Genomic DNA, 25,071 nt, shown 5'->3' on the forward strand with positions numbered 1-25,071 from the left:
GAGAGTGAATGAGGTTTGATGCATTTAAAGAGCTCAAAGAGCCGCGAATCTCTGCTGCTGGATGGGTGGGTCAGCCATATGGATTTTGAAGGTGCTCATTGATTCTGGCAATAATGATACTATTAGCAAGATTTAACACATACTGGCTACTTACTATGTGTCAGGCACTTTTCTAAGCATGCTACATACATTAACACATTTGATCCCTACACCAGCCTTAGAGGTCAGTACTATTGTTATGTTAATTTTGTGGTTGAGGAAAGCGAAACATAGAGCACCACTTACACACCTGAACTAGGATTACATCGCATGCATCTGCCTCCAGAGGTCCTGGCCTTACCTCTTGTGTTGTACTAGTTCTCTTGTAGGAGTGGGTGGAAGGACTGAGCCAGATGTCAGAGTCCTTGGTGAATGAAGGGCCAGAGTATTTAGGTCCTTTTGGTAGCAAGAAAAGGAGACCCTCTTAGGTAATAGAGGCCTAGAAAGCCCACAGGAACCCAGGCAGCTCTAGAGCAACTTTCTCTGTTTCATGACCTGAGTTGATATTCAAGCATGACATTTTTTCTTTTTCTGTGTATTATCTTCTCCATCTTCTTCTTGTACCTACCTGACTAGCTCTTTCTGAAGTGCAAGAGAAATAGTGTTGGGAAGTGACCCAGAGGTGTAAGAAATGGATTTTTAACACCTCTTTACCAATAAGACTGGAAGAATAGAAGAAGTCAGGCTTCCAAAAGAGGAGTATATGGATAAAAAGTATTTGGGAGAACATTTTTTCTTCTAGTAGAGAGAAAAGATAGAAGCAGCACATTATTGGAGAAAAGGAATATTTTTTTCTCTCTCATTTTCAAAACATGACTCACTTTGTTTAACCAAGAATGATAGTATTTGGAACAATGATATTTGAGTAAAAGGAGAGCATTTTCATTTGAATTTAATTGGAAGGATTTGAGGAAGGAAATGTGGACTATTATTGATGAGGAAGTGTTTATACAAAAATGCTATGGAAATAAGGAACAAATTTAAATGCTCTTCAATTTTTTTCTAAGTCATGCTAAATTATATGTAGCATTTAACGTGGAAAATTCATTTTCATTTTCTGAGAGTATTTTATTTGGAGAATCAAACCATGAGACATCATTACAATTCTTATTTCAGCATAACTGTATCAGAGGCAAATGATAGGAAATAATGGTTTAAAATTTATATAAAATATTGCAGGTCAGATTAACAAAAAACATTATAACATAGATCATTGATATTATGAAATAAATGAAAAAACAGAAGCATAATTACTTTTAATGCTTATTTGTCAAATTGATAGATTCACTAAATATTGAAAGTAGTACATTTCATTTATGTTTTAATTTTAATTAAGAATATGCACTTGTAGCAGAAACCGGTTTGGCTCAGTGGATAGAGCGTAGGCCTGCGGACTGGAAGGTCCCAGGTTTGATTCTGGTCAAGGGCACGTACCTTGGTTGCGGGCACATCCCCAGTAGGAGATGTGCAGGATGCAGCTGATCAATGTTTCTCTCTCATCGATGTTTCTGGCTCTCTATCTCTCTCCCTTCCTCTCTGTAAAAAATCAATAAAATAAAAAAAAAAAAGAATATGCACTTGTAACATAGAAACCCACACATGAAACCTATATGTTCATGTTGACCAATGTCAATTAAAAAACCCAATCAATTAAAAAAAGAATATATAACTAAATACAAACTAACAATATAAGAATTATCATTTTTATTTCAATAATTGATAATCAAACATTTATTGAACATTATGTCCTGGGTACTGTACTTATGGTCATCAAAAAAAGGCTAGCCAAAGTTCACTATATTTGATATTTCTAAACATATTTCATAATTAATATGTTGAGGTATTTTTATTCCCATAAATTTCTTGTGGACTACTGGTTACTTAATTTTATTCTATTTCTGATATTATTCTGTTGACACACTTAACATTTCCATTTCATAAAGGAATTCAGTTCTAAAATACAACAAGTCTTAATCCCATATTTTTCAGAACTGGAACTTTGAAAGCTAGATATTCAACAATTAAATTAGAACTTCTAATGCAAATATAATATAAATAAAAATTTAAAATGCAACTTAGAAAATGTATGTGATTATTGGTATTATTTATTTCTATTCAAATTAAGTTTTATTAAGACTAGGTTCCCATGAAATTAATTTATATTCTATTAATTTTTATGTAACACTAGAGGCCTGGTGCATGGATTTGTGCACTGGTGGAGTCCTTCAGCCTGGCCTGTGCCCTCTTGCAATCAGGACCCCTCAGGGGATGTTGGACTGCCGGTTTTGGCCTGATCCCCAGTGCCGACATCCCCCAAGGGATGTATTAATGCATAAAACAGCAGGCAGCCAGGCGCTGTGCTGCTCCCCTCATCCTGGCCCTGCTGCGCCTTCCATCCCACTCAGTAGCAAGCTGCTACAGAGGCAGGAGAGGTTCCTGCTGCCCCAGCTGAGCTCACCAGCAGTGAACCCTGCGTTTGGCTCCCGTCAGTCAGCTGAATGGCGCTCCTGCTGTGGGACCCCACAGACCACCAGGTGGCAGCTCCTGTGTTAAGCATCTGCCCCCTGGTGGTCATAGCAACCTATCGTTCAGTTGCTTAGGCTTTTATATATATAGATATTATTTCATTTATATTTTTTCTTTTTCACATTTAAATTTTTTTTTTTATAAAAACCTCTGTTGTTTATGAGTGGTTCATCTACTTTTATAATTTTTTTGATGCTCCTTTTAATAGACATTTATAAAAAAATCATCAGCATTACTTGTTTTTTGTTTTGTTAATCCTCACCCAATGGTATTTTTTCATTGACTTTTAGTGAGAGTGGAAGATATGGGGAGAGCCACAGAAAGAGAAACACTCATATGGATCAGTTACCTCCCACAAGCCTGTGCCCTTGACAGGAACTGAACCTGAACCCCTTCTGTCCATAGGCTGATGCTCTATCCACTGAGCCAAATCAGCTAGTGCAGTATTACTTGCTTTAAATTTTGCTATATTCCCTATACAATCTAGCATGTTAAGGTTTAACATTATTCTTAACAGAGTTAAGTAGATTCCAACCTTTAATTTTATTCTATATTAGAATAAGGTATACTAACATGGAAGAACTACCTTAGAGCACCACTGAAGTTAGCTTAGAAATAATTAGTATAATGTGATAAATATTTCAATATGTAGCATTTTTTTCTCAGAAAATAGTAAAGAAATATTTTAAAAATTAATTTACTATTTATGCTCCTTCTAGAAAGAGCGTGGGAAATTTCTCTGTATTTATAATATTGAACTATTTCCTAATTTCTAATTAGTAAAATGAAGTGAATAGTGTACCACAAACCTATATCAATGTCCCACCAGAATAAGAATACAGTGACTTACACAATTCTTATTTTAGTAGTTTTTCCTGCTTTTCTAACTTATATTTCTTTAATGGGAATATGTAAAGTGAAATAAAGGGTTGTCCTGTTCTTTGAGTATGTTAAATTGTTGTAAATAAATATTTTGCTTAACAAATACCAATATACAAAATTTGTGCCAGGAGCTATTTTAAGGTGTTTAGTTTTTTAATCCTCATAACTACCTTCTGAGGAGAATACTACTTTTATCTTTATTCTAGAAATGTGGAAACTAAAGCACAGAAATGTTAAGTAACTTGCTTAAGGCCACAGACATTAGGTAGCAGAACCAGGGTTTGAATTTAGATAAGTTGGCTCTTAATTTTATGGTTTGCCACTTTATAGAAATCCATTCATGAACATTTCTGGCCCCATAAAACATAAACATTCATTTCAGAGTTAATGACAATGATAATAATTCTTTTATGATAATTTCTTTATAAACAGTTTTTAAATTTTGATTTTTATAAAAATTAATATTGTGTTTCAAAATCTTTAGGACTTAACATTAAAACTGGTTGACACCCATAGATGCTGAAGTTATTTAACAAGGTCTTTGAAAAACAATTTTAGTCCAAATAAATGATATCTGCTGTCTTTTATCTGATATTATTTCATTGATTATTTTGCTAGAATATATAATATTCAAATTTACTAGTATTATTTTCAAAATTAGGAGTGACAACAAGAAGCTTATTGATAACACTTCTTTTTCTGTTTATTTTTTAAACCTTTCTAAATTGCACTTTATATAATTACTAGAGTCCCGGTGCATGAAATTCGTGCATGGGGGAGTGTGTCCCTCAGCCTAGCCTGCACCCGCTCCAATCTGGGACCCCTCGAGGGATGTCCGACTGCCCGTTTAGGCCTGATACCACTGGGCAGTCGGACATCCCTCTCACAATCCAGTACTGCTGGCTCCCAACCACTCGCCCGACTGCCTGCCTGATTGCCCCTAACCATTCCCCTGCCAGCCTGATCGATGCCTAACTTCTCTCCTGCCAGCCCGATTGGCCCTAACTGCCCTCCTCTGCTGGCCTGGTCACCCCTAACTGTCCTCCCCTGTAGGCCTTGTCCCTTCCACTGAGCTCTCCTGCCAGCCTGGTTGCCCCTAACTGCCCTCCCCTGCAGGCCTGGTCTGCCCCAACTGCCCTCCCTTTCAGACCTGATCGCCCACAACTGCCCTCCCCTGACGGCCACCTTTTGGCAGCCATCTTGTGTCCACATGTGGGTGGCCATCTTTGACCACATGGGGGCGGCCATCTTGTGTGTTGGAGTGATGGTCAATTTGCCTATTACTTTTATTAGATAGGACTAGAGGCCTGGTGCATGAAATTCATGCATTTGGGTGGGAGGTCCCTCAGCCTGGCCTGCACCCTCTTGCAGTCCGGGAGCCCTCAGAGGATATCCAACTGATGGCTTAAGCCCACGTCCCAGACATCTTTAGTACTGCTGCAGAGGCAGGAGAGGCTCCCACTACCGCTATGCTTACCAGTCATGAGCCTGGCTTCTGGTTGAGCAGTGCTCCCCTGTGGGAGCACACTGACCACCAGGGGGCAGCTCCTGCATTGTGCTTCTGCCCCGTAGTTGTCAGTGTGCATCATAGCAACCGGTTGTTCCACCGTTCAGTTGATTTGCATATTAGCCTTTTATTATGTAGGATTTATTTATTTTGTGGTTATGTAATTATATAATTTACATAGTGATTCCCCCAATAATTCTAGTATGTACTCACCTGGCACCATTTATCATATTACCATATTATTGACTATTACCCTATGCTATACTTTACACTCCCTTAACTATTTTGTAATTAGCACTCTTTACTTCTTAATTTCTTTACCTTTTTCACCTAGCCCCTCAACCTCTCTCCTTTCTGGCAACGATCAGTTTGTTCTCTATATCTATGACTGTGTTTCTATTTTTTTTGTTTATTTATTTTGTTCTTTTGATTCCACATATAAGTGAAATCATTTGGTATTTGTCTTTATCTAATTTATTTCACTTAGAATAATATCCTCTATGTCCATCCATGTTGTCACAAATGGTAAAATTTCATTCTTTTATATGGTAAAGTAATATTTCATTTTGTATATGTACCACATCTGCTTTATCTAATTATCTGTTGATGGACATTAGGTTACATTCTTATCTTGGTTTTTGTAAATAATGCTGCAATGAGAATTGGGGTGCACATATTCTTTTGAATTAGTGTTCTGAATTTATTTTGGATGCACAAGTGGAATTTCTGGGTCATAAATCAGCTCTTTTAATTTTTTGAGAAATATTTATACTGTTTTCTATAGTGGCTGCACCAGTTTGCAATCCTAGCAATAGTGCATGAGGGTTCCCTTTTCTCCACATCCTCACCTACACTTTTTTGTTGATTTATTGATGATAGCCATTCTCAGAGGTGAGGTAATACCTCATTGTGGTTTAAATTTGCATTTCTGTAATGATTAGTGACATTGAGCATCTTCTCATATGTTGGCCATCTGTATGTTTTCGTTGGAGCAATGTCTATTCAGATCCTCTGCCCATTTTTTAATTGGACTGTTTGTTTTCTTTGTGTTGAGTTGTATCAGTCTTGTATATATTTTATATATTAACTTTTTATTGGATGTATTATTGGGAAATATCTTCTCCCATTCAGTAGGTTGTCTTTTGCTTTGTTGATAGTTTTTCTCCTATTTATTTCTCATGGTCTAAAATGCAGTTATCACCTATGCAAGGCCTTTATTACAAAGAGTCATTTAATAGATAGGGATCTGTACCTATGGAATTGCTAATATAGTATTAATTGTTAAATAGAATTTTTCTTTGCTAGCTTATCAAAGCATCTATAAAACTCTTTAAATCAAAAGTGTTTGAATAGCAAAATTTGATTAACTGGTATTGTACAACCAGTGTATGGTTAGTTACCTGGAAATGTTTTTGCATTACACTTCCACGAAAAAGAGACAAAAAGAAAAGCAAAGTGATAACATAGTTTTAGTTAAACACAGATTTTATGTCCTAAAATCAGTATAGTTACATTTAAATGCCTAAATTACCTATGTTTAACTTTATAGTAAAAGGAAACTTCATGTTTGTAATGATTAATTTTGGCAAGATAAAATTCTGAAACAATAAACTTCCAATTGGTTTTAATGTACTAGATTTATTAAATTAGAAAAATACATCATGTATTTTAGAAAAAATACAGGAAAATTGTTTTCCCTAACAACCAACTAATCTGAAAATTAAATCAACCAGTGTATTAAGTAGAGTTCCATAGAATCAGAGTTGGAAGTGGAGATTCTTGTGCAAGTGGTTTCAGAGAGTGCTCTAAGGTGAAGTTTTCAAATGAGTGAGGGAAAGCAAGTTAGGACAGAGGAAGAAGTGAGGCAAATGTGGCTTCAGCTGACGTCCAGCCTTAGTGTGATCCCACATGGAAAGCTGGGGTGTAAATGGCACCACAGTTGTCCCACCATCAGGACAACTTGTGTATAAGTTACCCATTGGCTGAGGACCACCTGTTAAGTGGGAGACATCTCGGGCACGTTTGAATGGCGTTCCATATCAGCTGAGGGCATTTCTCAGAAGAAGATAGCTCAACAATTGATGGAGGAATGTCCACGTATGATAGAGGGGTGTAGGTGGAGGACAAATAATGTGCATTACAACCCATATAATCTATTCAAAGAACATTCTAAAAAATAAATATTTGAGGGTTATAGGTTTTCTATAATGGCATTTAAACTATATTTTCATTATAAATATAGTACAGAAGAAAGAGCACTATATGTATTGAGAATCAAGAGATTCCAATTTTTCTGCATGACACTCAAACCTCCTGGGTCTCATGTATCTACACTAATAAAAGAGAAAGATGCAAATTGATCGTGCATTCATGACACCCACCAGCCAATCAAGAGTGAGTATGCAAATTAACCCAACAAAGATGGCAGGTTAATTTGCATATGCAGGCACTGCCCCAGCTGCTCCAGGCCTCTGGGAAGCATGGAAAGGCAGAAAGGTGGCTCTGGCCGGAGCAAGGGCAGTGCCGGCAGTCAGGGGAAGGAAGGCCCATTCTGGCAAAAATCTTCGTGCATTGGGCCTCTAGTTATCTATAAAATTCATGACACAAGTTTTTAAAAAATCCTCATCCCAGGATATGTTTATTATTTTAGAGAGAGAGAGGAAGAGAGAGAGAGAGAGAGGGAGAGAGGGAGAGAGAGATGAAAGAGAAACATCCATCAGTTGCCTCCCATATGTGTCCTGTCTGGGAATCAAATCCGCAACCTATTGTTGTCCAGGACAATGCTTCAAGCAACCAAGCCACCTAGCCAGGGCCATGACACAGTTTTGAAGTTCTCTGTCATCAGCTTTAAAATCATTTTTTATTATTCTCTTTTATTAAGCACAGATTTGTACTCATTAAAATTATGTATTTTTATTTATTGGTTATGCCTTATTTAACACCATCATAGAAAAATTACCACGCTTTTCTCATTCATTCATTCTTTCATTTATTTAAAAAATATTTTTATCTGTCAGACAGAGTTCTAGGTGTTAAGAATATAGAATAAGACAGATAACTTATCACCCTGACTGGTTTGGCTCAGTGGTTAGAGCGTCAGCCTGCAACTGAAGGGTCCCAGGTTCAATTCTGGCCGAAAAGCATCAGTATGAGGAAAAAGTAAAGAAATAATAGACCTAAGTGAAAATATGAATCTGTAGTAAGCAATCTAATAAAACTAGGTTTTACCTGACAAAGGAGTCTCTGTGAGCCTCAGCTGAGTAAATCACAAAGGTGCTGAAAGAGATGCCAAATAACTCAGATGGTAGCACTCACAAAGGCATGGGGTTTAAACAGGTTAAAGAAGAAACCAACTGAGATAAGAACCTTATAAATTCATTAAAATATTACTAGTTTACCAGTAAGGAGGGATTAACTGAAAAAAGTAGATTTCAACACACAGTACTTGTAGTGTTATTTGTATAATATTTAACTTAACTATTTAATAAACTTGGTAATAACTTATTTATATTTAATGTATTGAGTTTTCACTATTATTTGAAAGTTCTCCTCATGAAATCTTGCCATTATTAATTATTGCAGAAATTCCTGAATCTGAAGATACCCAGTAGTTATGACACTGTTGCCCAGGTCAGAAGGCACCATTATAACTGACATTACTTATTGTTTTTTTTCTCTCTATAGGGAGGAAAAGGCAGTCTATCATCATCTAATATATCATTATGCAGGTTGGTTCACTTAAACCATCCCTAGTTGGAAGTGGCATACTTCATAAATGTACTTACCTACCATGCCTATCTTCATGTCAGATTATTTTAAAAAATAAAAGTTAAGTGTTTGTACTTCTTCCCATAGGAATTTTATACATTTTCTATATAAAAATTAGGTAAAGAAGACCAGTGGTGGCTTAAGTCATTAGTCCATCATGCTTTCCAGGCCAGATACCAGATTATACATAGTATGACATTGCTTTATGCAAAATCTCTAATTAAGACAATTTACACACAAAAGTATGACATCTTTGTTTTTTGTAAAGTAATACAATTTTGAATAAAATGGTATTGATTCAGAAGTTGGTTAGGATGTTTCTTATTGGGAAAGCGAAGTGGAACCAAATTTCCATATTATTTATTCTGGTTGATAATTTGTGTTATTGAGGAATTTGGCATTACTTGCATAGTCTATTCAAGACTATGTCGTGTCTGAGGATAATTTTACTATTATATATTTATATGTGAGAACCATCTTCTGGCCTCACTTTCATATGAAAGAAAAATAGGGACAAATCAATAGTCACCAAGATCCGTTCAATGCACTCCATGGGATTACCATGCTCTTTTGTGTCACTCAAGGTGAAGAAGCCAAAAATAGAAAGGGGGTTAGCACTGCCACAAAATAGAAAAAAAACATGTAGACAGATTTTCCTGGGAAACTCACTAGGCTACAACCTGTCAATATATTGATCTTGTGGAATCCACATGCCTGTCAGCAGGGCATTATTTATACCTTCAGGAGAAAGTTTATTGCGAACACCAACTTTATAATTTCTCAAGGACCTGCAAATCAGCAGTGAAGACCTCCTTAGCTATAATCCATATTTACTCATATAATAGTCTTCAGTCTGGAAAGGGGCAAAAGAGAAAGTTGTATGTCTGTGCTATTATTTTCACTAAATATTTGTCAAAATCTAATACATAAGAAGCTTTCATAATTCTAAAATTGAATATTTTAAAATTTGAAACATTAATGCATAAAATGATTCCTAGTTAAATGTAGTTTGGGTATTACAAACATTTAACAAGCATATGATCATCAAGCTTTAATCTACTAGAACAAAGAACTTCTGCACTAGAGACCAGTTTTGGCCGTGATCCAGTCTCGATAGTAGGCTACTCGAGTGTAGACGCCAGGCTTGTTTGGAAGAGCACATTCATCTCCCCAGCTTACAATGCCAACAAGGAACCAAATGCCTTTCTGATCTGCCATAACCAGGGGTCCACCAGAGTCACCCTAGAAAGAAAAAGGATATGTACAATTACTATAATTTAAAGATGAATACTACATTTTTCTTCTATAATAAAGTTAGGGAGGGACAGAAAAAGGAGAAAAACAGTATTTAAACATTAAAAGGATTCTAGTGTGGAATATTTTTGTGTTCTCTAATAATTTATTTAAATAAAAGATATCAGTCTATGTCTTTGGATATAAAATACAATAATGGAAAACAAGTATGAAAAACTTCAACTCAACTGTTACCTAAAAGATATTGAAGGTATTGTTGCTAATGTAATCATCAGTATGATGAAGAATTATCTGAGTATCTCCCAAAACTTATTTTCAGACAGATGCCGGGAAAAAGGAAGGTTTTTATTTACTCATCACCAACATTGGACTCGTGATTTCCATTCTTGTGTAAACATCTCTCCGATTTTCAGAATCGTGTAATTTGGCTAAACTACCCTCTACACTCCTTATGGTTTTAATCTACTAATATTTAGGTCACTTTTCTAGAATGATTGAACACATTGGCATTTGGATTTTCCTTTGCTCTAATCCTTCACACCATAGTGGATCATTCAATATCTATTGGATGAATCCACAGTCTCTTGGTTTCCTTACTTCTGATAATCTGGACACATTAAACATTTCCATGTCACTTCTGGACAGGGTTGCAAAGAGGTAAATGGCAAACTTTTTATCACCTGGAACTGCTCTACCTTTTAAATGCCATTTTTCTGCATTATGATTGCATGTACCTGTCCCTTCAGTGTTCTCATTCCACCACTTTTCACTCTACACCTGCTTTTCAGCCTCATTAAGAATGCCAGTTCTTTTTAAAAAAATATATTTTATTGGTTTTTTACAGAGAAGAAGAGAGAGGGATAGAGAGTTAGAAACATCGATGAGAGAGAAACATCGATCAGCTGCCTCCTGCACACCCCCTACTGGGGATATGCCCGCAAACAAGGTACGTGCCCTTGACCAGAATGGAACCTGGGACCCTTCAGTCTGCAGGCCGGACGCTCTATCCACTGAGCCAAACCGGTTAGGGCAAGAATGCCAATTCTTGACTCCTCCCTTTTCTCTTAGTGTATTTACTTCTTACTTTCCATTTTTCTTCATGTGACTATATTCCATAATTTACCCAAACCACTGCTCTTTCAACAGGATTCTCAGTTTCTTACCTTCCCATCATAATCCAGGCCAAACCATATTCTGCGAAAAAATACTACATTACAAATTTACACCCTTGCACTAACACCTCTCTTCAATAGTTATTTGTCTCCAATCGTATTACTTTCTCATTTTTTAAGAGCAACCAATCATAACTTTTCTCATTTCCCAATTTAAAAAAAATCATTATTTCTTTTTTAATTGTGTAAAATATACATAACATAAAAGTTACTATTCTAACCATTTTTGAGTATATAGTTCTATGGCATTAAGTATGTTGATATTGTAGTGTGATCATCACCACCATCCATCTCCAGAGCCTTCTTCATCTTGCAAAACTGAAATTCTATGCCCATTAAACTGTATAACTCTCCATTGTTTCCTTTCCCCAGCTCCTGGCAACTGCCATTCTTTCTGTATCTATGAATTTGACTGCTACAAGTACCTCATCTGAGTGGAGTATTTGTCCTTTTGTGACTGGCTTATGTCACTTAGCATAATATCTTCAAGGTTCATTCATGTTGTAACATATGTCAGACTTTCTTTCCCTTTTTAAGGCTAAATAACATTTCATTATATATACATATAAACCATGGTATATATATCCCATGATATATACGTGTGTGTGTGTGTGTGTGTGTGTGTGTGCATATAATGCTTTGTTTATGTTTTTATTCATCAATGGACATTTAGGTTGCTTCCATCTTTTGGCTATTAAGAATAATATTTCTATGAACATGGATGTACAAATATCTAGTTGTGTCCCTGCTTTCAATTCTTTTGGGTATTTACCCAGAAATGGAATTTTTGGATTGTATGATATTTTTTTGAGGAACCACCCTGTTGCTTTCCATAGAGGCCGTGCCATTTTACATTCCTACCAGCAGTGCACAAAGCTCATTTAACAATTTTTAAAAATCTGGTTCCCTGACTCTGAATCTAATGTCTTAGTATCAAATTCATAGAGTTAAGTGGAGACTAACAGGTAGGAATCTTTCCACGTTTTGTCTTTGTCCCTACTGACTTTGCAATTCACCTGCATCAGCCCTACACCTGTATCTGCTCTCCTCTTTAGAGTAACATATGTATTTAGTTGTTTCCAAGACTAATCTGTTCTTTGGATCAAGAACCTTGTTCTATAAATAGTCTTTTGTTTTGTTTTGCCTACCTGAAAAATGACAATCTTTCTTGATCTTATTATTTTAATATATATATGTATATACATATATACATACATATATACATACAATCAATATATATACATACAATCTATATCTATCTATCTATCTATCTATCTATCTATCTATACATACAATCAATATATATATATATATATTGATTTCAGAGAGGGGGAGAAGGAGAGAGATAGAAACATCAATGAAGAGAGAGACTCATTGATTGGCTGCCCCTGCATGCCCCCTACTGGGGATTGAGCCCACAACCTGGGCATGTGCCCTTGTCCGGAATCGAACCTGGGGCCCTTCAGTCTGCAGGCTGAGGCTCTATCCACTGAGCCAAACCAGGTAAGGCTTTCTTGATCTTAAGACCTCCTTATGGCCTTATCATCCTTTCATAGCTAAGTGATTTAAAGTAGTAGTTTACATTGAACTTTCCATATTCTCATCTCACTCTTAACTTCTAAATGGTGTTTCTTCTCCACTAATGCAACTTCCCAAACTTTACTGACAAAATTTTAGTAGAATTTGATGGGCTCTTTCCAGCATTTATCTTATTTGACTTTTCTATGGCATGTATCACTATAAACTATTCCCTTTTTCTGATTCTGAGACTCTTGTGACATCAAATTTCTCTTGCTTTTCTGATCTTTATTATCTCTTAGTGTTACCTATTAAAACATGTATAACTGAATTCTGTTATTTAGATGCTTCTTATTTTATACACTTTATTTGAAGAACTGTATTCATGCTCACAAATTTAACTACCACTCAGATGGCAATGGCTTTTCATATGTATCTCTAGCCAGAAGTCTTTCCTGATCGCAAGATTTTTATTTTCAATTAGAGGCCTGGTGCATGTAAATCGTGCCCTCTCGCAGTCCAGGAGCCCTCGGGGGATGCCTGACTGACAGTTGGACATCCTTAGTGCTGCTGTGAGGCGGGAGAGGCTCCCTCCACCACCGCTGTGCTCACCAGCCATGAACCTGGCTTCTGGCTGAGCGGCACTCCCCCTGTAGGAGTGCACTGACCACCAGGGAGCAGCTCCTGCATTGAGCGTCTGCCTCCTGGTGGTCAGTCAGAACATAGCGACCGGTAATTCCACTGTTTGATCGATTTGCATATTAGTCTTTTATTATATAGGACTAGAGGCCTGGTGTACAAAAATTTGTGCACTGGAGGGGGGGGTCCTCTCAGCCCTGCTTGCCCCCTATCACATACTGGGAGCCCTCAGGGGATTCCTACTCCTTGCTCCCTGCTCCCCTTGGGGAGCGGACCTAAGCCACAGTTTGGCCTCCCTTTGTGGGAGGAGACCGGGCTGATCAGGGGAAGGCACCAGCCCCATTACTGCGCTGTTGCAGCCACTGCCAGTTACTGCAGCCACCAAGGTGTTTTCATCAACACGGACTCCAGTCCCTTTACCATGAAAAAATGTCAACTTTCTTTAGGCATTTTAAGATGTGTCTTTCATAGGATATGACATTTCTTTCTTTCTTTCTTTTTTATCCTCACCTGAGGATATGTTTCCATTTATTTTTAGAGAATGTGGAAGAGAAAGGGAAAGACAGAGAGAAACATCAAAGTGAGAGGAACACTTTGATTGGTTGCCTCCTGCATGAGCCCTGACCTGGGTCCAGGCCAGGAAGGAGCCTGCAATTTAGTTACATGCCCTTAGTCAGAATTGAACCCAGACCCAGCAGTAGGCAGGCCGAGGCATTATCCACTGAGCAAAACCAGCTAGGACAGGATATGACATCTCTTAACCCGCCAGGAGCGGACCTTCCTTTTTTTCTCCAGGAGTGTGGTAAAAAACCCTAGATCACCTATTTGGATTCTTATTACCCAAGTTACTAAGAATATTACTAGTGGCATACAGGGAGCTAAGCCAATGAGCAGTCAGAAAAGGTGTTTCCTCTGTAGTTCACACCAATTGCTGGCTTGGCCCTGCCCAGGCCTAAGGCCTCTGGCCGAATCATTAGCCCTGGGCAGGGGACCTCCAGCTCCCTCAATCGTCGGCTCAGCCCCTGCTCCTCATGATCGCTGGCTCTACCCCTGCTCCCCGCCATCGCCAGCTCCCTCCCTGCTCCCCACAATTGCTGGCTCCTCCCCTGCACAGGCCTAACGCCTCTAGCCAAGGCCTTAGGCCTGGTTAGGGGACCCCCAGCTCCCACCATTGCCGGCTCCACCCCTGCTACCCCCGATTTCTGGAACCGCCCCTGCCCAGACCTAATGCCTCTGGCCCAGACATTAGGCCTGGGAGGGGACCCCCAGCTCTCTGTGATCTCCTGCTCTGCCCCTGTCAAGGCCCAACACCTGTGGCCCAGGGCTAATGCCATGGGCAGGGGACCCCCTGCTCCCTGCAATCCCAGGCTCCTCCCCTGCCCAGGCCTAATGCCTCTGACCAAGACATTAGGCCTGGGCAGGGGACACCTAGCTCCCACCATGGCCGGCTCCACCCCTGCAACCTGTGATTGCTGGCACCGCCCCTGCCCAGGCCTAACGCCTCTGGCCGAGGCATTAGGCTAAGGCAGGGTACCCCCAGCTCCCACAATTGCCAACTTGGCCCCAGCTCCTTGCAATTGCTGGCTCTGCCCCTGCCCAGGCCTAACGCCTCTGGCCAAGGCATTAGGCCTGGGCAGAGGACCCCCAGCTCCCACCATCACCCACTCCGCCCCTGCTACCCATGATCTCTGGCACTGCCCCTCCCCAGACCTAAGGCCTCTGGTGGAGGCATTAGGCTTGGCCAGGGGACCCCCAGCTCTCCAAGATCTCCCGCTCCACCCCTGCCCAGCTCTCCGCGATCTCCCTCTCTGCCTCTGCCTGGGCCTAATGCCTGTGGCCAAACATTAGGCCTGGGCAGGGGATCCCCAGCTCCCCGCTATTGCCGGCTCTGCCCTGCCCAGGCCTAACGCTTCTGACCAAGGCGTCAGGCCTGGGCAGGGGACCTCTCAGCTCTGATTGCAGGCTCCGATAGCCAATAGCCGCTGGGAGCCTATGTAGGCAAATTAACCTCCATCTTTGTTGGTGGTTAATTTGCATATCATGCTGATTAGCCAATGGGAGGTGTAGCGAAGGTATGGTCAATTACCCTTTTTGTCTATTATTAGATAGGATAGTATAATGAATATATCCGCCTGGATATCCCACAGGCACCTCAAATTTAGCATCCCCAACTGAACTTTCACCTCCTCAAACCTGTTCTTTCTCATTTACACCCTCTCTCCAGTTGCTCAGGGAGAAATATGGAGTTAACATTATACTGTTCCTTTTTTTTCATCCTCACATATAATCCATCCCACCATCTTGTCTACTCAACTATTATTGTTTCTTCATTCCTACTGTGTCTTAGTTGAAGACCTCCTTGCCTTCCTCAGACCATATCTAATCTAATAATAGACAAACATGGTAATTGACCATACATTTGCTACACCTCCCATAGGCTAATCAGCACAATATGCAAATTAACTGCCAATAAAGATGGCGGCTAATTTGCATACTGCAGGCAGGGAGGGACAGCACCAACCGCCAGCGCGCTGCCATCCAGGGCTGGACAGCTGCCCAGGAAGGCATGCCTGCCCCAGAAGCCCCAGCAGCCAGCCGTGCCTTGCCGCCCTGGGACCCAAGAACGGTGGGTCCTGGGGTGGCAAGGCACACCTGTCCCAGAAGCCCCCAGCAGCTGGCAGGGTGAATCAAAAACAAAACCCACTTTAAATATAAAGACACAGATAGATTAAAAGTAAATGAATTAAGCTGCAGTCTGTTTTGCTCAGTGGATAGAGCATTAGCCCGTGGACTGAAGGGTCCCAGGTTCGATTCCAGTCAAGGGCATGTACCTCAGTTGCTGGCTTGATCCCCAGTCCCTATCAAAGCATGTGTAGGAGGCAACCAATCAATGTGTCTCTCCCTTTCCCTTCACTCTCTCTAAAATTCAATGGAAAAATATCCTTGGGTGAAGATTAACAAAAACAAAGTAAATGGATTAATTAACAATAAAGAGATTATAAGAAAAATATATTCCAAATTTTGTTAGTTGTATAATGGTTATGTTTAAATTATTAACACCTAAGAAATTGGGTGAAGGGTACATATAATATGCTGTAGTATTTTATAGTGTTTTTACATGTATGAGATTATTTCAAATTAAAATATTAAAAAATTAAAAATTAATAAAATATTAATTGAAATGTGTATGCATTACATGAAAAATCTCCTAATTGCTTCTAGCATAATTTATTAAATTGTGCTAAAATTTACAAGGGTTCAATTAAAAAATATCTTAATTCTAAATGATATAATGGAAAATATATAATAGTGCAGTTATAAGCACTTATCTGAAAATAAAAATTTAAAGAAGTGAATTTAAAGAAGGGATTAGCCAAAGAAAATATATGCACAACCTATGGACACAGACAACAGTATGGTGATGGCCAGAGAGAAGTGAGGGCAAGAGCTGGGTAGAGGGGGCAAAAGGGGGGAAATTGGGACATTCTATATAATAATAATAAAAGGCTAATATGCTCATTGACTGAATGGCAGAATGGCTGGTTGCTATGATGCGCACTGGCCACCAGGGGGCAGACACTCAATGCAGGAGCTGACCCATGGTGGTCAGTGCACTTCCATATGGGGAGTGCCACTCAGCCAGAAGCTGGCTCATGGCTGGCCAGCGCAGTGGTGGTGGCAGGAGCCTCTCCCACCTCTGTGGCAGCACTAAGAATGTCCAACTAACGGTTTAGACCCGATCCCTTGGGGGCCTAAGCCTTTAGTCGGACATCCCCTGAGGGCTCCCTGGCTGCCAGAAGGATGTCTGACTGCAAGCTTAGGCCTGATCCCCCGGGGAGTGGGCCTAAGTCGACAGGTAGACATCCCCCAAGGGGTCCTGGACTGCAAAAGGGGGAAGGCTGGGCTGAGGGACTCCCCCCGAGTGCACAAATTTTTGTCCACCGGGCCTCTAGTATATATATATTTTAATTGATTTCAGAGAGGAAGGGAGAGGGAGAGAGAGAAACATCAATGATGAGAGAGAATCATTGATCAGCTGCCTTCTGCATGCCCCCCACTGGGGATCAAGCCACAACACAGGCATGTGCCCCCAGCTGGAATCAAACCCAGGACCCTTCACTCTGCAGGCTGACACTCTATCCAGTGAGCCAAACAACACAGGGCTCAGAAAAATATTTTAATAGATCACATTATCTCTAGCTCACTTGTTTTCAGTCTGTCTTACACTCTACATATATTAGATTTGTCAAGTAGACAATCATTAATAATCTTGACTAGTGGACTGGTAGGGTCAAAGTCTACAAGCAGTGGGTCAGAAAGTGAGTAAATTGAGAGTATGGAACAATGATGGTAAAGCATTCTTTAGAAATTTGATCAAGAAGTGGAAAAGAAAGACTGAGTATGATATATTGAGGGAGAGACCTAATAATGCTTGCAGAATATGTGGAAGAGTATATTAGAGTGGGACAGTTTGGAGAATATGGAAGAAAGTTCAAATTAATAGAAAGTTCAAATATCTGTATATATAGAAAGATAGTGGATGAAAAACACAGGTAAGAGATTAGCTTCGAATAGTACGATAAACTTGTTCATTGTGAGCCTGGAAGGTGAAGATAAGTGCAACTATAAATGTATCAGGTAAAAAAAAAAAAATTATTAAAGGAGTTTTCATGTGATTGCTTTCATTTTTTTTTCTAGTTAGTAGGAGGAAATGTCATAAGTCAAGGATTATAAGACTGTGATTTAAATTAGTAGTTTACATTAGTGTGATACATTCAAAAAAAGTAATGAAAATTTGACACAGCATCAAGAAATATGCATTAAAGAATTCAACAGTGTGTTAAAGACCAGGCTGTGTTTATATAGCACAGATTTACAAGGCTATCAGATGTTTTCTTGCTGTGCTAAGGAGCTCACATATAAAAGCAAATATGGTAGATAGATTTCTCAGTGGTTAGAGATTATTAGGATGGGTGTGGGGGAAATAGGAGATGGTGAAGTCATTGAGGGTGGTGTCACGAGAGTGGTTGAAATAACAAAACATACATTCTAGAAGCATAAAGTTAGAAGAGTGTTGTAGGCTGAGAGTGGGCTGAGAGAAAAAGGAGAGAAACAAGGATTTAAGCTTGTCATGACTTGGAAGAATAGGTTTAGTAGGACAGTTGGAAAGCTGGGAATCTGTAATTAGAGATGATAATTATGTACTGCAAGTACTTGTTTGCATGTCTTCTCGCTCCAGAGGTTAGGAATAATACTCTATTCACTTTTAACTTCCCTGCACCTAGCACATAGTTAGTAGTGAGTAAATTGCATGAAAGAATGAGTTAATAAAATAAGAGTCTTCTGGATTTATCACCGATTCTCCCTGTCCTAATAACTGCAGTAGTACTTTTTGTTAGCTCTATATGATTGCTTATAAATAGCATCAGGAGTGTTTGAAGCATATAAATCATAAGGAAAGGCAGCTTAATATGGCATTTGGAGCATAAGCTATAGAGCCCAATTTCCTGGGCTTAAATCTCAGTTCTGCCATTTAATCCTGTGTCACTTTAGACAAATTACTTGCTCTCTGCCTCAGTCTCTATCTGAGAAATAAGGTTTATAATAGTACAAACATCCACCACAGAACTGTCATAACAAATAAATTAATGTTTTTAAAGATCTTAAAACAGTGTCTGGCACATGGAGATGCTATATAAGCTTTGTTAAATAAAAAAAAATGTTTAGGGTGTTGGAGCCACCCTAAATTAAGAAAGTTCTATGATTTGATGTTGAACTCAGTTGTATGTTTCTCAGTGAAAGAGGACAATTGAACTAAAGTCACCAATATATTTCATTTGGTCTCTATTGTTACTCCAAATTGAGTCTTTTCCCCATTCCCACTCAGCTTCTTATAATAGTAAGGGTGGCTTAGGATTTTAGTACTTTAAAGGGACCTATCAGAAAGCAATATAATTTTAATTAGCTACTTTGGATATAAAACATACTTAAGTTTTAAATAGTTGTCAGTCTTTTGAGAAAATGGAACTGGTTAATTGGAAATTAAAAATTACAAAAAAAAAATCTTCTTGAAAATGGAATAGGCAGACTTACCTGGCAGGCATCCACCTTTCCTGTCAGAAACCCAGCACACAACATTCCAGGTGTGATCACACCACTATATATCTTTTCGTTATTGCAGGTCTCATTATCTATAATCTTCACAGCTCCTTTTTGGAGTATATTAGGAATTGTTCCTAAAGGAAGAAGAGATTTTATAATTTTTGCTAAAGTCAATATTAATTAGTTCCTCTGGTTAGGTTATTAGTACCTAACACTGTATGCAATTTTCAAATAAATGTAAAACATTTTAATTGTCTCCTTTCCTAGTAAGAAAGAAATGTTAACAACACAGCAAGCTATTGCTAAAAATGATCATATTTTGAAATAGTGTGTCCATCCATATGTGATGGGATTTTTCCTTTAGAGTTATTTTGTAATTTTATATTTATTACTAGTAGCCCGGTGCACAAAAGTTATTAAACATTTATCGGCACAACACTGACCACATTGGTGGTGGTGGTGTTCTTGTCAGAATGTGTTATATTATGCAGATGAAAATCTATTTAAACAGCTTTGATGTAGATATTTTCAAATATGGAAGAATTGTCCCTGTCAACTATTTTAGTTGATTCATATCTTCAGTAATTGTCATCATTGCAAAGTTTTCAGTCCCCATATGGATTGCTGGATGTAATAGGTCATGTGCTGTCCCTGTCCTTTGTAGCCTTTGTTACCTTAAGGACTCTAGTTTTCCATTTACGTTTAAGTACCAACCGTACCGGCTTAAAAATGTAAGCTTTTAATACTGCTCTCTCTGTTCCGTATCCTTCCGATGAAAAGTGGACTTGGGTTGCAGCACAGGAGAGAAATTCAGAAGGGGAATATTGAAGTAGTGACTGCAGTAGGAGAAGAGGGAACCTATTTCCCTGGCCACAGGTGCTAGCGCTCTGGACCACAGGGCTGGCTGCTTCTCCAGGTGGCTGCAGCCTGGGACCTCGGGCGGGTGGCTTGTCCGTCTCCTGGGCTGCAGCCAGCTGCAGGCCCTGGTGCCTGGACCAAAGGTGGGTGGCTTCTTTTTCTGGTGGCTTCTTCTTCTTCTTCTGTGCTTCCAGGGAGGGCAGTCAGTTATGTGTATATGTGTGTGCATGCAAAAATAGGCGTGTACACGTGTGTATGTGGAAATCTGCTGGGTAAGTCAAAACTATAGAAGAGTTGCCCTCTATCTCTTGAATCTTCCAGAGATATCCCCCACTTTTTTATTCTATCACTAATGGAGTGTCAGTATTTGCAGCCAGCCAGCCAGTGACTCTCTCAGTGTCTATTTCTGACTTCTTCTTTCCCTGTCTGTCTTCCAACCCCTAATCATATTTCCACCTGGATGCATCATTTTCACTCCCAATATGCTGTATAGAGAATGAGTCAAGATGCTGTCTTCCCATGAATAGTACTCAGTAACAAACCAATTGCATTTTAGTTGGGCAATGCCCCTACCCACCCTTCAAATCCCTTCCACCATGCATTTCTATTCCCCTTTTTGTTTGTTGGATCGTTCTGCTACTCCTTCTCCTCACCCCACCACCCTTGGATTGTAATGTAAAATTCTTTTACCATGTCAAAAAATTATTAAAAATACAGGTACTTCTCCGAACACCGGCCGGGGTGGGGCAGGGAAGAGGGGGCTGCTGGTGGCTGCCTCTTCCTTGCCCCGCCCGGCTTTTCCGATCACTGGCTGGGGGGTGGGCAAATGTGGCCCCGGTTCTCCGATCATGGGCCGGGGGGCAGGGCAACTGGCTATTGCCTGCCACCTGGGTTTCCGATCACTGTCAATGGCAGATGGCTTCTTCCGTCCTTCCCCTTTCGCCTCCCAGCATTGCGCCTACGTATGCAAATTAACTGCCATCTTTGTTGGCAGTTAATTTGCATATCACCCTGATTAGCCAATGGGAAGCGTAGTGAAGGTATGGTCAATTCCCATGTTTGTCTATTATTAGATAGAATATGTATACCCTACAAAACAAAATGAAAAATTCATATTCCAGAAACATACATTTTATGATCTTTTTAAAGATTTTCTGCTGTTACCATAATTCTGAATCTTAGAAATAATTTTAGGTTCATTTTCTTCTGCTTTCAAATGCATTTATGAATATAACTAGCCACTACATATTTACATTATAAGGGTCATCAGGATGCACATGTTTAAATGGTCTTTGCTCAGGTATTACCTTATCACAGAGGGCTACTCATTTCACTCCTTCAAAATTGCCCAGTCCTCTGTAGTCCTTATTTTTTCTGTGGTCCTCACCTGCACAAAACATGCTGTGTAATGTACTTATTGATTATATTTTATGATTATTATCTATTTTTCTTTGCTAAGAATGTAAGTTTTATAAGGACAAGAATATTTGTTTATTTAATTTATTAATATCTCCAATCCACTTGAAACAAAGCTGATAATGAATATAAATGTTTATTGAATGAATGAATGAATTAATTAATGAAATGGAGGAAAATGAATTACTTATTCAAGTAATATATTTCTATAAAAACTGCCATTGTTAAGGGAAATTATAGTAAACTAGAGGCCCGGTGCACAAAAATTTGTGCACTCGGGGGGGCGGGGGGCAGTCCCTCAGCCTGGCCTGTGCCCTCTCACAGTTTGGGTCCCCTCGGGGGATGTCCACCTGCTGGCTTAGGCCTGCTCCCCGGGGGATTGGCCCTCAGACATTCCTCTGGCAGCCTGGGAGCACTGAGGGGATATCCACTTGCCAGCGGGAGCAGTCCTAAGCTGCAGTCAGACATCCTTAGCGCTGCTGAGGAGGCAGGAGAGGCTCCCACCACCACTGCTATACTGGCAGCCATCAGCCTGGCTTGTGGCTGAGCAGAGTTCCCCTTGTGGGAGTGCACTGACCACCAGGGGACAGCTCCTGCATTGAGCGTCTGCCCCCAGTGGTCAGTGTGTGTCATAGTGACCAGTCATTCCCAGTCGTTCTGCTGTTAGGGTCAATTTGCATATTACTCATTTATTATATAGGATAGAGGCCAGGTGCATGGGTGGGGGCTGGCTGGTTTGCGTTGAAGGGTGTCTTGGATCAGGGTGGGGGTCCAGCTGGGGTGCCTGACCAGCCTGGGTGAGGGGCTGAGGGCTGTTTTCAGACTGGTCACTCCCCTTCAGGGTGGGGGTCCCCGCTGGAGTGCCTGGCCAGCCTGTGTGAGGGGCTGATGGAAGTTTGCAGGCTGGCCAAGCCCCCCAGTGGGGACCCTCACCCCATGAGGGTGTGGACAGCCTGGGTGAGAGGCTTATGGCTATTTTCAGGTTGGCCACAGCCCCTTCAGGGTGGGGGTCCCGCTGGGGTGACTGGCCAGCCTGGGTGAGGGTCTGATGACTGTTTTTAGGCTGCCAGCACCCCCTTTAGGGTGGGGGTCCCCACTGGGGTCTCTGGACAGCCTAGGTGAGGGGCTGAGGGCTGTTTGCAGGCTGGCCAAGCCCCCAGCCCTCAAAGCTCCCAGTGGAGGCTGGCAGGAAGCAGGTATGTGGGATTCATTTATCTTCTATAATTGAAACTTTGTTGCTTTGACCAGAGGCCACAGCCGGCCAGGGCAGGAAGCTTGGCTTCTTCCATCACCTGGGCAATCAAGCCTCCTGCTTGCTCCAGCTCTGTGGCTGCCAGCCGCCATCTTGGTTGGGTTAATTTGCATACAGTTGCTCTGATTGGATGGTGGGCGTGTCTTGGGGTGTAGCAGAGGTGCATTCAATTTGCATGTTTCTCTTTTATTAGATTAGATAGCTCTATGAAACTGTAGTTTTGTATGAAAGTTGTTGAGGATAATTTTCAATCTATTGCACATTATTCTTTCTAAAATTATGCAGAGAAAGTCTTTCTTAGGTTTAGTTTGTTTTAGGGAGTATTGTTTTTTAATTCCTAAAAATAAAGTCATGCAATGGAGGAGGGTTAGGAACTCACCATCAGTCTTTGATGTTCCCCATCCAGTGACCACCACATCTGAATTGGGTGGGAGTGTATAATTAGCTTCTGGAAGACATACTCTTCGAATGTTGCTTGTATATAATATTGGTGAAGAAAGATTCACAATAGCAATGTCATTCTCGTGTGCAGGGTAATGGTAGTCCTCATGAATTATAATATTCTTGATATTTCGTTGTGCTTGTGGATCACTTAAAAGAAGCCCAAAACTAACATTCCATTTTTGGGGATCACTGCTCCTAAAGAAAATAAATTTATTTATTAATATTGTGTGCTTCTGAAAATAATTAGATATGTTTTGAATTTCTATAGTACATATAAGCACACAAAAATAAATTTATATGTATGAGAAAAATTAAAAAATAATAAGATGGTTAGATTCTGAATAACTGAATAAGGTATATTTTAAAAGATAACCCATAAAAACTACATTTTATTCTTGTTTTTTCTAGAAAAGACTCAAGAGTGATTTAAATAGATTACTATGACAACACATGGTAAAAAGATTAAATAAAAAGTGGGCAAGCCTATGGGACAGAGTAAACATAGAAATTAAGGAAGTATCTAAATCCTCTTATATAATCATCCTATATAATAAAAGCCTAAAATACTATGTGTCTGACCATTCATTCAACTGTTCAACTGGTCGCTATGACACACACTGACCACCACAGGGCAGACACTCAGATTACCTTGCTGCTTAGATTACCTTGCTGCTTAGGTTTGGCTGATTGGATTGGGTAGACAGGCCTCCCCTGCCTGATTGTGCACCGGTGGGGTCCCTTGGCCTGGCCTGTGCCCTCTCACAATCCAAGACATCTCAGGGGATGTGGGAAAGTCAGTTTTGGCCCGATCCCTGCAGGCCAGGAGGAGGGACCTCATTGGTGCACAAATTTGTTATAACTATAAATAGGAAGATATTTTATGTGCTAATCAACCAAGATACCATTACTTGTATTTTTTATATATTTCTTTATTGATTTCTGAGAGGAAGGCAGAAGGAGAGAGAGAGAAACATCAATGAAGAGAGAGAATCATTGATCGGCTGCCTCCTGCACACCCCCTACTGGAGATTGAGAGCCCACAACTCAGCCATGTGCTCTTGGCTGGAATTGAATCTAGGACCCTTCAGTCCGCAGGCCAACGCTCTATCCACTGAGCCAAACTGGCTAGGGCATGGTACCATTACTTGTTAATTAAGAGTTTGTATATTAAGCATTGAAAATTAGAACTCTGGGACATTTTTAAACTCTCAAGTTTGAGAGGAGTTTTTGTTTAAAATAAAATATGTAAATGCTCTATAAAGCTAATAGAAATTATTGAAATGAACCATCAAACAAAGGGGTAAAAAAGCTTTTAGAAAAAAGGCAAACTTTGGTGTAATAATATATCCTTTAAAGAAATAATCATTTCAAATAGGGCTATAATATATATGGGAGGATACAGGATGAATTCAAATACCTATTAAATAAGACCAAATGTAATAATGATGAGAAATAGAAGACTTATGTTCAATTTGGGATTTAGAGTTTCTTTATAAAAATTAAATTAAGTGAATCTAGCTTAGTGATTTGCAACTGAGGGCTATTTTATCCTCCAGGACCCATTTGGTATTATCTGGAGACATTTTTGCTTGTCAATCCTGAGGGAATGTTATTGGCATTTGGTAGGTAGAGGACAGGAATGCTGCTAAATATCTTTGAAATCACAGGTAGCCCCCCTCCCCAAATAACAACAA

General features: G+C 39.8%; 1 protein-coding gene across 1 annotated transcript in view; it reads right to left on the minus strand.

The window, feature by feature from the left end:
• Positions 1 to 9,802: 9,802 nt before the first annotated feature.
• The window catches only part of LOC118664995 (transmembrane protease serine 11C-like), a 54,769-nt gene continuing 39,500 nt past the window's right edge, over positions 9,803 to 25,071 (minus strand). Inside the window, exons 8-10 of the mRNA XM_036325793.1 lie at positions 23,313 to 23,572; positions 19,399 to 19,541; positions 9,803 to 9,964 (exon numbers count right to left, since the gene is read on the minus strand). Coding sequence (XP_036181686.1) covers positions 9,803 to 9,964; positions 19,399 to 19,541; positions 23,313 to 23,572 — 565 coding nt within the window. The remainder of the gene's footprint in view (positions 9,965 to 19,398; positions 19,542 to 23,312; positions 23,573 to 25,071) is intronic.

This window comes from Myotis myotis, unplaced genomic scaffold (assembly GCF_014108235.1).
Source record: "Myotis myotis isolate mMyoMyo1 unplaced genomic scaffold, mMyoMyo1.p scaffold_m19_p_1, whole genome shotgun sequence".
In the NCBI taxonomy this organism is placed as follows: Eukaryota; Metazoa; Chordata; class Mammalia; order Chiroptera; family Vespertilionidae; genus Myotis; species Myotis myotis.